This window comes from Neofelis nebulosa, chromosome 6 (assembly GCF_028018385.1).
Source record: "Neofelis nebulosa isolate mNeoNeb1 chromosome 6, mNeoNeb1.pri, whole genome shotgun sequence".
Classification (NCBI taxonomy): Eukaryota; Metazoa; Chordata; class Mammalia; order Carnivora; family Felidae; genus Neofelis; species Neofelis nebulosa.
The window spans coordinates 138719950-138734398 of record NC_080787.1 but is presented as its reverse complement, the minus strand read 5'-3'; the positions used below and the strand labels follow the sequence as shown (position 1 = coordinate 138734398).

The following is a 14449-nucleotide window of genomic DNA, read 5'->3' as shown; positions in this document are numbered from 1 at the left end:
AATTCAATGAAGTTTCAGGAAACAAAATCAATATACAAAAATCAGTTGTGTTTCTATATACCAATAATGAACTATCAGAAAGAGAAATTAAAACAATCCCATTTACAATTGTATCAAAAAGAATAAAATATCTAAAATAAATTTAAACATGGTGAAAGATCTGGACACTGAAAAGTATAAGACATTAATGAAAGACATCGAAGAAGACTCAGTGCTCATGGATTGGAAGAATTAATACCGTTAAATATCCATACTACGAAAGCAATCTACTGATTCAATGCAATCCATATCAAAATCCCAACAGCATTTTTCACAGAAATAGAACAGCCCTAAAATTTGTATAGAACCACAAAAATCCCCAAATAGCCAAAGCAATCTTTAGAAAGAAGAACAAAGCTGGAGGTATTACACTTTCTGATTTCAAACTATATTACAAAGCTAGAGTAATCAAAACAGTATGATATTACCATAAAAGAGATACATGGGTCAATGAAACAGAACAGAGAACCCAGAAATGAACCCACACATATATGGTCAACTAATTAAGGAGCCAAGAAAATACAATGGGGAAAAGATAGTGTCTTTAGTAAATGGTGCTGGGAAACCAGACAGCCACATGCAAAAGAATGAAACTGGCCCATCTTACACCACACTGGCCCATCTTACACCACACACAAAAAAATCAACTCCAAACGGATTAAAGACTTGAATGTAAGACCTGAAACCATAAAACTAAACTTAATGTGGTAATCATTTTGTAGTATATACATACATCAGATCGCTATGTTGTACATGTAAAAGTAATGTAATGCTATGTCAATCATATCTCAATAAAACTGGGAAAAAAATCATATTGTAGAACAACTAACAATGTGGGACAATACTGATACCACTTTGTTTAATAAAAAAGATTATAAAACTATACTATATGAACTCAGAATTACAAAAGAGCTATATACAGAACTATGGATAAAAGAGTAAAAAAAAAATGTATCTATATCTATATCTATATCTACATCTATATCTATATCTATATCTATATCTCTACCAAAATGTCGATAATGTTTATCTCTAGGTTCTGACACTGTGGGTAATTTTTATTTCATTCTTTGTACTTCTAAAAATTTTTACATGGCACATGCATTATACTTTGGTAGTCAGAAACAGTATTACTAAAAACAAATAGAAGGAACTGTATAGCACTAAAAAGAAAAAAAGGAAAAGGAAAAGAAATTAAGTTTATAAACCTGAATTTTAACATTTAGGGCACCAAAGAAAACCAAAAATCTGCTGTCAGTGCATGTATAACCTTGTCACATCCTATTACTCCAAAATCGATATAACTTTCAAGCTTTTATTTTTCCACTTAATGTTCCAAATTCTACATAAATATCTTTCTTTAGCTGACTTACACATGTAGATCATTTATAATAAAAAGTATTATGTCCTGGGGTGCCTAGTTGGCTCAGTCAGTTAAGCATCCAACTCTTGATTTCGACTCAAGTCATGATCTCCCAGTCTGTGAGATCAAGCCCTACATCAGGTTCTGTGTTAACAGTGTGGAGCCACTTAGGATTCTCTCTCTCCCTCTCTCTCTGCCCCTGCCTCGCTCACTCTCTCTCAAAATAAATAAACTTTAGAAATAAACTATTATGTCCTAATTTCTAGAAAGGCTCTTTAAAATGGTTATATAGGGCGCCTGGGTGGCGCAGTCGGTTAAGCGTCCGACTTCAGCCAGGTCACGATCTCGCAGTCCGTGAGTTCGAGCCCCGCGTCAGGCTCTGGGCTGATGGCTCGGAGCCTGGAGCCTGCTTCTGATTCTGTGTCTCCCTCTCTCTCTGCCCCTCCCCCGTTCATGCTATGTCTCTCTCTGTCCCAAAAAATAAATAAAAAACGTTGAAAAAAAAAATTAAAAAAATAAAATAAAATGGTTATATATGTGCTAAACATGTTCATTAGGTTAATAATTATATATATTATTAGGTAATATATAACTATACTTCATTTATTAGGTTAATAACATTTGGTATTGTATATTCTTTATTGTATATTGTATATTCTTTACATTTATCTAACAAATGTAAAGATGTACTACCAGGAAACAATAATCAAAATCCACGAGTGTTTTCTAATTAACGGGTTTTCTGAGGTAATACAGTAGATTGTACAAAGCTTTATGAGAGACGTAAAAAGAATTCCAAAAGCAACAAAACACATCCCTGCCTTTAAGGGTGCAAAATACGTCATAATGCTGTAATGTCTGTCAAGAAATTTAAAAGGGACAATATGGGACGATACGGAACACAGGGTCAACCGGATACCCTAGGAACTACGCTGTCGGCCTTAGAAATGCCCAAACGATTCATAACGTGTTTTTCACTTTAAGATGACATGGATAGGGGCGCCTGGGTGGCTCAGTCGGTTGAGCGTCCGACTTCAGCTCAGGTCACGATCTCACGGTCTGTGAGTCCGTGAGTTCGAGCCCCGCATCGGGCTCTGGGCTGATGGCTCGGAGCCTGGAGCCTGCTTCCGATTCTGTGTTTCCCTCTCTCTCTGCCCCTCCCCCGTTCATGCTCTGTCTCTCTCTGTCTCAAAAATAAATAAACGTTAAAAAAAAAAAAAAAAAAAAGATGACATGGATAAACAAAGCACTGATAGAATGAGAATCCTGACACATTCCTCAGCGTCACAAACCAGAGATGAACTTATTCCATTGACTCCTGTGGCTCTTAAAAATAAAAATAAAACTTACCAGATGATTAACAAAATATTGATCTCTACGTATATAAAATGAATATACTTATGTTAAATGAAACACAGATTTAAAAAGTATGAAGAGCTCATGAAGCAGCTGATACAACTATAACACATCCACGTCATGAACATACTACCACAGGTTCTAGGTCTATGGCCCCCACGTCTGGCATCGTCTCATCACTCCACCAAAACTACAAATGACCTTCCTTCCAAGCATAAGGAAACAGAAGTCTACACGCAGGCTTGGGGCTTTACGTGGCATGAGAACGCAGCATGCCCACCACCACTGCTCTTGTTTTCCCACATAGTTTCTATCGAAGGTCCCCAGCAAAGACTGCACCTCACCCTCACAGAGCACTGCAATCGGCTCTGGATTCCTCAGGAAGAGGAGGACGGAAAGCTGGTGGGAAACAAGAGAAGGTTCGGAAACAAGAGAAGGTTCGGAAACAAGCTCATGGGGATGAGCTGTTACATTAATCTGGAAGAAGATCCGAAAGAACAGAGATCACCTCACCTGGCAATAAAACTGAGGAGGAGCTTTTTAGATGATAATTCCCAAATGTGGGATGAACACTCAGAAAATGGCAAGCGACTCTTGTTAGCCACATTCTATCCTTACTACCACTGCCTTAATTCAGGCCACCACCATTTCACCCCTAGCTTGCTACAACCACATTCTGTTTCAGACTCTAGCTCTGTCCCTTTCCAATCTACTCTCTACGCCACAGCCAGGGTCATCTTTCTGAAATGTAATTCCGATCACCTCACGGTCTGGCTTCAACACTTCAATTGCTCTCCTAAACACACTACACTCTAACTGGTTGTTTGTCTTCTTTAGATTTGTTTGGATCTCCCACGTGACTAGAAGTCCCAAGAGAATGGTCGGTTTCACGTTCACAGCTGTGTATCCATGGCCCTAGCACAGTCCCTGGCAATGCTGTCCCTGCTCTCAGTGGGTTCCAGTCAAACTGTTTCCTCCCGCTATGGCCCAGCATGGTAGGTCCCCGGTCCCTGGGTATGTCAAGACCCTTCACTATTCCCATAACCTTGCCTGTATTTCTTTGATTCGTCCTTTCACTAAAATCACTTTAAAATCCCTAGCTGAGCATACTTTCTATTTTCTGCCTCGATCCTGCCAGAGAGTTTAAGAATACAAATAGAAACGGTGGATTAATGGTCTCTTTTGATTTTCAGTTAACTGTTGTTTTACCCTTTCAAACATCTTATTTTCTAGTAATTTGTTTCAGCACAAATTTTTTTCAATGTGGCAGTTGTTTTTTTTTCCAATGCTGTTTTCAGATTTTGTTTCACCTTCACATTCTATAAACCTATACTCTTGAAAGATTTACAATTAAGTAACTGATTGTCTTTGTAAAACTACATCTTGGGGGGCACCTGGCTGGCTCAGTTGGTAGGGCATGCGACTCCTGATCTCAGGGTCATGAGTTCAAGCCCCACATTGGGCACAGAACTTAAAAACAAAAACAAAATCAAACTACATCTTTGGATGTAGGAAAAACGTGTCTGAACAAACAACATTTACAACAGAAAGAATTAAGAAGTCTTTCTAGTACAACTAGAGAAATGCCTCCAGTGATACATACATGTAAAATTGCTCAATCTTTTAAAAAGTTGAAGACCGAAAAGAAAAACAGACATATATATATCTAAATATTTGGTAAATGACTAAATATTTGTCCATAAATTTAAAAGTTATTCTAACTTTAATATAAATAGTTTAGTTTTATAAAGGGTAAATATAGGTGTTGTGGAAACCTAGAGTTTATATGACCTGGGAAGCGGGAAGAACCTCTTCATGAAGGAGAAAAAAAAAGAGGACTAAAAACAAGACTGCCCAGAAAACTGGGAGGACCGGGAAAGACCCTAAGCACGTGAAGGCCCTGAAGCTTAAGTGTCACGAGCTTCATGCTAAACCCACCTCCGCTTATTATAGAAACAAAATACCTTTTTGTAATTCCTTCATCAAATTGACAGTAGAATGTTCAATACTAACATTTATTGTGTGTAAAAGAAAAAATTTAAATTATTAATGAAAATCTGAACTCTCACTTGGTAGCAAATGTCAGTGAGCTCAGTGATATGTTTGCCCCTTGTGTATAGCAGCAATCATACTGTTATTTAACAAGATAACCATCCTAGAAGCAAAGTCGAGGAAGGCTGTAATTAGTTGTTAAAAACTGTATGATTTTAACTGGCAAGACTCATAGCTTTTTAATGTCTTTTTTTAAAGCAGTGGCCGTGCTCCAGATTAAAATTCAAAGAAAAGAGCTATATCCATATTAAGTGAAGAATGAAATGCAATTCCTAGTAAGATATCCCAGAAATGGCCCATCGGAGTTTAAAGAAAAACTCAGTTTTGAACAAACGGAGTTAGATGACCATTTTTGCAATCAAACATTTATTCAAAAAGTGTCTTTCCGCTTTCCATAAAACAAGATTGAGGTCTATTAAACTTACAATCACCATTTTACTCACTAAAAAAATTAAAATAATTCTCTAAAAATAAGTACGCCTGTCAAATAAAAAAAAAAAATCCTAAAACAAGGAAACTGTAAAGCCTTTCTTATTTAGACATTTAATTTTAAATAGTCTTAGCTAGTGTCACTCTTACTTATCGATTTCACTCCTTCCCACTGGAGGACGTGGGGAGGGGAAGGGAGAAGAAGGAGAGAGGAAGAAGAGAAACCTGGGCTTCAAACAAAATATTCAGATTATGCAGAAACACAAAACACAAGTAGGCATTATAACGAGCCATGCTGTACTGAAGACTATGCCGCATGCTGTTGGCCCTTTGGGTGGGTTTGTGAGACCTGGGCACTCCCTTTGAGCTTAGAGAATCCCCCCACCTCCCCAGGAACTCAGAGTGGCTTTAAAATGCGCTGGCCGGTTCTATAGACTGGGAGAAGTTTATCCCTTATAGTGGCTCTGAAACAGTGGCTGAATGTAAAACAGGCACAGGTTGTCAGACAGAATGTCAATGAACCTGACTGAAAGAGAGAAAGCAAGCTGAGAGGAACAATGTCCTCTCTGGGATTCTGACACCTTTGAAAACTGGGACAAGAGTATCTTTTCCCTTCTTTCTCTTTGCGACTATGGTACAACAGGGGGTGGAAGGGGCAGGAAATGATGGCCCCTTCTCTTCAGACCAAAGCCTTTGTTTCCATGATCATACAGCAGTTACAAAAATGATCTGTGAATATAGAAAATTAATGGCTGATAATAAATTGTCCTTAGAAAGTTCTGAACAGTGGCTAAAAGCCTCTTTGGAAAAATAAAAAAATTAAAAAACCAAGAGAAAGGAAAAAAACCCACCTTCGTGCCAACCAAGTCTCACCCCCCTTTCCCAAAGATATGAGTTAAACCAAAAGAAGGGCACACTCATGCGAAGTTTGTCTAGACTTTTAATGTAGTGAATTTCTGATGTTAGAATGGAGTAGCATAAAGGTGACAACCAAAAAAGCAGCCTTGTGGTCTAATGTCTTAGAATCCACACCCTTCACCTTGCGTGTGTGGAAGAAGAAAGAGCAGAAGATAAAATCACTTCCACCTGGCCCACTGCTTCTCTTTATCTGTTAAAGGCACGTAGATCACTCCCATCAGGGGCTTCATCTTGACACTGCCGTCCTGCAGCTTGTCGTACTGCTCCAGCATCTGGTTGCCACCTGCGGGGCCGACCGGCAGTATCAACCTCCCACCAGGCTTTAACTGGTCTATCAGCTAAAAGAAAAAGACACGCCAAGTTACCGATTTTACGTTAAGACTCACTTTACTACACTATAAACAACTTCCCGCGTCCGTGGGCAGAAAGCAGAAATGTGCTTTATTTAGTACATACATAGTTCGACTGTTAAACTTATTACTCAATTACCCATCGACCTCCTCTACTAAACTACCAGTTCTCTGATGACAGGGACTGTGATCTTATCCATCTCTGTGCCCTTGGCATCTAACATGGGACGCAGCACAACTGCAGGGCTCACAATGTTCAAGCTGAACCGCGTAACGCAGGAACCATCCTCTCTTGGGAAGATCAAAGGCAAAGTAGGAAATTTCAGTGCCTGTTTTGAATCTTTGTGGTCTGGAGTGGGGAAGGAAGCGGGCAGTGCAGAAAATCAGCAAGGAATTCCTATCCTGACACTGCAGAATTTAGGGCATCACGGAGCTGAAAACAAGGAGACCTCGGTCTTACGACTGAATTTAGGATTACTGGCACCATGACAAAGGAAGGTAGGGCTGGAGTTCCTGAAGCGACACCTCGTCAATGAAAAACCAAGAGTACTCAGTGAAAGCCCTTTTGGTCAGAAAACATTTAAACTCTATGTTACCATTTGAATGTAGCCTTCAAATGACCAGTAATCAAACACGGTAAGGAAGAAACTTTACTTTGGATAGTATCATCTCTCTCCTAGACCAGATGTCCTACCTTCTGAGATCTCGTGGCTTCCTCTTTTTGATTTTTCCTACTGTCTCTCTCTTCCCTCATTTTTTGATATTATTAAAGTGATTCCTCTAGAAGTATTCTGTGAAACAGTGCACGGAATATTTTAAGAGAGAGAATGAGATCTTCAAGTCCAAAATGACCTTTATTTCACATATTTGACAATATGTGAGTACAGAATTCAAGGCTGGAAGTCATTTTCAGTTTAGATTTGTGATGGTATGTTCTTCTGACTTGTTGATTCTTTTAAGCTCATTTATTTATTTTGAGGGAGAGAGAGCGCAGCATGTGCCTGTGCACAGAGTAGGGGCAAAGAGGGAGACAGAATCCCAAGCAGGCTCCATGCTAGTGTAGAGCCTGACACGGGGCTTGGAGCCGACCTCAAGAGTCAGACACTCAATGGACTGAGCCACACAAGTGCCCCTGACTTGATTCTAATGCTGCTGTTCTGCAGTCTGATACCTTTCTGATTACCAATCATTAACAGATTATGTTCTATTGTTCTGGAAGCTTTTAGAATATCCCTGATATTCTAGCATTTCACGGTGATATTACGGTTCTTTTTTTCCTCTCTTTTTTTTTAAAGTTTATTTTTTTAAACTTCTTTTTTTATGTTTATTTTTGAGAATGAGAGACAGAGACAGAGCATGAGCAGTGGAGGGGCTGAGAGACAGGGAGACACAGAATCTGAAGCAAGCTCTAGGCTCTGAGCTGTCAGCACAGAGGCCAATGTGGGGCTTGAACTCACGAAGGGTGAGATCATTACCTGGGCCAAAGTCAGACACTTAACTGAGCCCCCCAGGTTCCCCTAAAGTTTATTTTGAGAGAGACAGCAAGCAGGGGAGGGGCAGAGAGAGAGGGAGAAAGAGAGAATCCCAAGCAGGCTCTGCACTGTGAGAGCAGAGCCTGATGCGGGGTTCCAACCCACGAACCACAAGATCATGACCTGAGCCAAAACGAAGAGGTGGATGCTCAACCAACTGAGCCACTCAGGCACCCCTCCCTTTAAAAAAAAAAAAAAAAAAATCATCATACTGGGCACTCAACAGATCTTTTCAAACTACAGAATACCATCCTTCAATTCTCGGAAATTTTCTTACTTAAGGCTTCACACTAATTGTTCCTCATACAGAAATTTCAAGCAGCAGCCCCTTTTTTCAGACCCATGCTTCATCTGTGATTTCCAAGGTCCTGATGCCTCCAATTTCTAAGCCCTTTCAAAGTTCTGCAGAGTAGGGGCACCTGGGTGGCTGAGTCAGTTAAGTGTCCAACTTCGGCTCAGGTCATGATTTCACTGTGTGAGTTCGAGCCCCATGTCAGGCTCTACGCTGACAGTTTGGAGCCTGGAGTCTGGAACCTGCTTTGGATTCTGTGTGTGTGTGTGTCTCTCTCTCTGCCCTTCCCCTGCTTGTGTGCTCTCTCTCTCTCTCTCTCAAAAATAAATAAAACTTAAAAAAAAAGATAAAAAGCTCTGCAGAGCAAGCTGCTTCAGCAATGATTCCCTCTGCAGTCTCTTTAGTTCAACTTCCTCCGCCCTCCTGACTCAGTTATCACTCCATCTGCTTTCTATCTGCACATGCCACGGGGCTCAGGAGTGCAGGTGCAGTCTCCTAGGTGATAATGAAAGGGGTGCCTGGTGGCTCAGTTGGCTGGGCATCCAACTCTTGATTTCAGCTCAGGTCATGATCCTAGGGTGGTGAATCAAGCCCCACGTCTGGCTCCACACTGAGCATGGAGCCTGCTTAAGGTTATCTCTCTCTCTCTCTGCGCTTCTGCCCCTCTTCCGCACTCACGTTCTGCCTGTCTCTGAAATTAAAAAAAGATAGGGGCGCCTGGGTGGCTCAGTCGGTTGGGCGGCCGACTTCGGCTCAGGTCGTGATCTCACGGTTTGTAAGTTCGAGCCCCGCATCGGGCTCTGTGCTGACAGCTCAGAGCCTGGAGCCTGCTTCTGATTCTGTGTCTCCTTCTATCTCTGCCCCTCCCCCACTTGTGCTCTGTCTCTCTCTGTCTCTCAAAAATAAGTAAATGTAAATAATAAAAAAAAAAAATTTTAATTAAAAAAAGATAAAAAATTAAAAATACAATGTGTTAAAATGACTGGTTTAGTTTTTTTGTTTTTTTTTTAACAAGTAATACGGCCAGAGAAATTAAGTGATTTTCCCAAAGTCATTCAGCAGCCAATAAAGCAGCAAGTCAATGACCAGAACAAGTTCCTTAACTTTCAGCTTCTCATGAACTCCTCTACACATATAGAAAGGAACTTTTCCAGACTGGGGAGTGGCTGAGACTGGGCAGAAGGGGCAGTGTCACTCTCAGCCCCTAGTCATCTAGTCCAGACCTGTGGAAAACTCAGACTCCATAGAAGCCTAAGATCTCAGTGAACTTAATCAAGGATCATTAAGGGATGACATAAGTTTATCAGTCTTACTAAAATAAAAAAACAATTTTGTACTTAAATTATGTAATATACAATACTGGAATACCCTTCCCTCTCATCACAACTATGCAAACCCTACTGTTCTTTAAGATTCAGTTGCAACTCCATTCATGCATGTAGTTTCATTGATAACTCCAGGCAAAAATTTTCTCCCTCCCTTGAACTCTTACAGTACAGATTTTCTTCTGGCATCAACATATATTACATGTTAATGATAATGCTATCATATCATTAATTTTCCTGTTATATGTAGGACACTTGTTTTCCTGAATATAAGTTTTGTGAAGGTAAAATGTATGACAGATACTTCCTGGTCTCACCCATGCATCCAACAATCTTGCATATTCTGGTATTTAATAAAATACCAAGTGATTATCAGATTCTGAACTCCAGATGGATTTTCCTAATTCTATTGGTATACTAGTTCTTAGATGGATCAAACACTGCTTCAAATAAGGTAGCTACAAACTGTGATTTAGTAATCTTCAAGTCATTTACACAACTCTTTGCATACGAAAAAACCCCTGCATACTAAGTATAATGAAAATGCATGACATAAAAGTCTAATTGTGTTTTGAACATCATCTAGAAGTCATTTCTCTATAAATCTTTTATAGCTTTAGTTGACTGAAGCACAAAAACACAGGGAAAAAAACCCAACTCACTGCCTGGGGCACAACTGGGGCTGCAGCTCCTACATGAATAGCATCGTAAGGGGCTTCTTCGGCATATCCCATTCTTCCATCTCCCACTGAAAGAAAAGAAATTATGCTTTAAAAACCTGTTTGGACAGAACTACCCAGTGGGAAGAATTATAGGAGGTTTAAAACAGAGCAAGAGAGATTTTTAATAAATGATGCTGGGACAACTGGATATTCATATGGAAAAAATATATACTTGAACCTCTACCTCTTACATACACAAAAATCAATGTCAGAAAGATCAAAGATCTAAATGTGAAAAGGTAAAATGATAATGCTTCTGAGAAATAACATAGGGGCATATCTTCATGATTTTAGAGTAGTCTTAAAGAGGACACAGAAGAAGCTGGTAAGTCTGATACATTAAAATTAAGTACTTCTATTAATCAAAAAAGTACCAATACAAGTGAAAAGGCATGCCATGGAGTGGGAGAAGAGGTTTACGATATGAATAAATAGATAAAGGGCTAATCTATAGAAGTCCTACAAATCAAAGAGAAATATAAACAACTCAATATCTGAAAAAGACATTTCACAAAGGAGGAAATCCAAATGGTCAAACAAATGAAACAGTGTTCAACCTCACTGGTTAAGAGGAAAATACAAAATAAAACCACAAAGAGACACTGCTCTATACTCACTAAGTGGGTAAAAAGAAAACTCTGACAGTATCAAGTGTTGGTAAGACACCGAGCACTAGCAACTCTGACACATTGCTGATGGGAATGTAAACTGGTTCAATCACTTTAAAAAAGTTTTGCAGTATCTATGGTTCCCTATGAACTCGCAATAATACTCTACATGAATAAATGCTTGTATTATGAGTGCACGTATACATTTGGAACTTTATACACATATGTTCACAGCAGCTTTCTAATTCCCCAAGTTAGAAACAACCCAAAATGTCCATCTATGGTAGAATAAACAAATTTTGATAATGGTCTTACAGTGGAATATTATACAGCAATAAAAATTAACTATATGATAAGATGGATGAATCTTACAAATATAACATTGAATGAAAGAAGTCACTCATCATAGACTATATACTATATGGTTCCATTTATCTAAAGTTCAAAATTAAATTGAACATTGTCTATGGAAGTGCAATTAGGTAGTAAATGCATAAAAGTAATGATGCTGGTTACCATTAAGGAGAAAGGAAAGTCTTCCGAGGAGGGAAAAGCAAGCAGAGGACATGTAAGCCACCAATAATATTCCCCTTCTTGATCACTGTGATTAATTAAACAGGTATTTGCTAAGCTTCACATTTATGCTTTATGCGTGTTTTGATGTTAGTTATATCTCACAACAGTACAAAGTGTTCACATGGAAATATGTCCACTGTATAGTGCTGAATGGAAAAGAGCAAACTACAGGACAGAATATATGAGTCAATTAAAAAAAAAAAAACATGTAGGGGCACCTGGGTGGCTCAGTCGGTTGAGCGCCCGACTTCAGCTCAGGTCATGATCTCACCGTTCGTGGGTTCGAGCCCCATGTCGGGCTCTGTGCTGACAGCTCAGAGACTGGAGCTTGCTTTGCATTCTGTGTCTCCCTCTCTCTATGCTCCTCCCCTGCTCACACCCTGTCTCTCTCTCAAGAATAAAGAAAGATTAGGGGCGCCTGGGTGGCTCAGTTGGTTGAGCATCCGACTTCGGCTCAGGTCATGATCTCGCAGTCTGTGAGTTCGAGCCCCGCGTCGGGCTCTGTGCTGACAGCTCAGAGCCTGGAGCCTGCTTCGGATTCTGTGTCCCCCTTTCTCTCTGCCCCTCCCCCACTCATGCTCTCTCTCTGTCTCAGAAATAAATAAACATTTAAAAAAAAAAAGAATAAAGAAAGATTAAAACAAAGTGTGTATATGTATATTTATTCACACATATAGTTATGTCTAGAAAACTTAAGAGGGAAAAGGAGGGTTTTTTTTTTTATCTTACACATTTCTGCACTTCAAATTTTTCATAATGGGCACTTGATACTTTGCTATTACTTCTTAAAAAGCAATGAAGAAAGAACTCATTTTCTGAAACAGCTGATAGTCATATCAGCATCACAATTAACAGTAACTGTTTTCCTTACTTAGTACTTTAAAGCGAATGTTAAAAAAAAAAGGCAAAAATTAGCTTGAATACTACTTAGCTTGCATGGGATCTTCTGAAAATAAAAATTCTCTGGAGAGGAAATTTCTACAGTTTTCTGATACTCACCAACCAGCTGCACTCTCCCTGAAGACAAAAGCATCGGATCATCCTTTCTGACATTATTTATTGAGTCGTCTACTAGCTCTTTAATGTGGTCAATTCCAATGACTCTTCCGGTAGATCCAACCTAGAAATGAGGGAGTAATTCAATAGCTCACTGGCCTAAATTGGTCTTTCTGAAGTGTCACTAAAGTGTTTCCTCAGCTAAAATCATATTCTGCAATGTGAAATGAAGACAAAAGGTTCAAGCCTCCAATTGTATGGTTATTCAGAATACTATAAAATATTTACGAAATACAACTTTCTCAGCTTTAACTCCCAAATGGATAAATGCATTTTAGTAGTTAAGCCAGAATAAATTACAAAAACTTGCAATACTAAAAACAAACAAACAAACAAAAAACCTTCTTTCTTCAATTTCTGATTTTTAAAGCCCAAACCCTGAAGTAAGACTTAACTGCCAATATTAAATGATAGTTGGTACAATCATTTTTAACTTAAATTTCATCTAAAAGTGTGGCTTTAGGGGTGCCTGGCTCAGTCAGTTAAGCATCTGACTCTTGATTTCAGCTCAGGTCATGATCCCAGGGTTGTGGGACTGAGACCCACATTGGGCTCCACTGAGCATGGAGCCTGCTTAAGATTTCCCCTCTCCGCCCCTCTCCCCTGCTTGCGTGCTCTCTATAAATAAATACATACATAAATACATAAATAAATAAATACATACATAAATACATGAGGGCACCTAGGTGGCTCAGTTGGTTAAACATCCAGCTCTTAGTTTTGACTCAGGTCATAAATCTCACAGATCATGAGTTTGAGCCCACCATCAGGCTCAGCACTGACAGCATGGAGCCTGCCTGGGATCCTTTCTCTCTCCCTCTCTCTGTCCCTTTCCTGCTGGTTCTTTCCCTCTCAAAATAAATTTAAAAATTAATAAATACATAAATAAATAAAAAAATAAAAAGTAAAAATGTCACTCTAAATATTAAAATGTTACATAAAAAATTCTGTAGGGATTTCTGTACCTGATTCTACTGCCATATGTAGAAAATATAAAATACATAAAAATATTAAAGGCCCTAAATATAAATTATAAAATAACACAATAAAGACTCTGAAGTCAGAGTAACTGGGTTCACATATAAGTTTCATCACTTATTTACAACTATACAACCTTGGCCAAGTTACTCTATGAATCAGGCTCCTCAGCTGTAAAATGAGGAAAAGGGGACATACCTCCTAAGTGATATCAGAATTAAAAGCACTTAGAACACTAATTAGCACATAATAAATGTGTGAAAAACATTAAATTCACTTTAAAAAAAGATTATTCAGAAATCTAATGTGTTTTAAAAAGTGAATTTTTCTCTGAAACATAAATACGTCAAGTATCGAGAACACCACTAATTAAATACTAAGCTTTGAAAAAAAAAAAAAAATCCTGATATTCCGTTAGTGATGACTTAGCTTCTACAAAACAAGTGAAACAACTGGAAAAAAACAAACAAACAAAAAAAAAACACCTGATTCCTCATTATGTAACAGGTACTATTATGGATGGATATGTCAGTGAAAAAAAAAAAAAAATCAAATGAAATTCCCACCTCCCTGGAGCTCACATGCTAGTGGGCTGGTCTGCCAATTACATATTTACAACAAGTTAAGTAGATTCTGGTCCAAGACGCATCATCCATAAATCCCAACTTAACTAAACCAGAATCTTCCTATCTGGCCGCAAGGGACAAGACTTCATAATCAAAGTGATGTGATTATCTGAGCACAGATAAACCTTTACTCAAGATGCCTGAATAGGCCTCCAGACTTATACTCTGGAGAGTATAACACATATTTTTCTAAGAGTACTTGCTCCACCCTCTTTCTAATAACCCTG

At 38.8% G+C, this 14449-nt stretch overlaps 1 protein-coding gene across 3 annotated transcripts in view; it reads right to left on the bottom strand.

Annotated features, from left to right (window-relative positions):
- PCMT1 (protein-L-isoaspartate (D-aspartate) O-methyltransferase) overlaps positions 1-14449 on the bottom strand; it is a 51732-nt gene that overhangs the window by 2625 nt on the left and 34658 nt on the right. For 2 of the 3 annotated variants that reach the window (XM_058735615.1, XM_058735617.1), the window contains exons 5-7: positions 12562-12682; positions 10319-10404; positions 6326-6495 (exon numbers count right to left, since the gene is read on the bottom strand). In XM_058735615.1, coding sequence (XP_058591598.1) covers positions 6326-6495; positions 10319-10404; positions 12562-12682 — 377 coding nt within the window. Of the gene's footprint in view, positions 1-6278; positions 6496-10318; positions 10405-12561; positions 12683-14449 lie in introns of all 3 variants that reach the window. The other variant, XM_058735618.1, reaches the window with a different exon arrangement.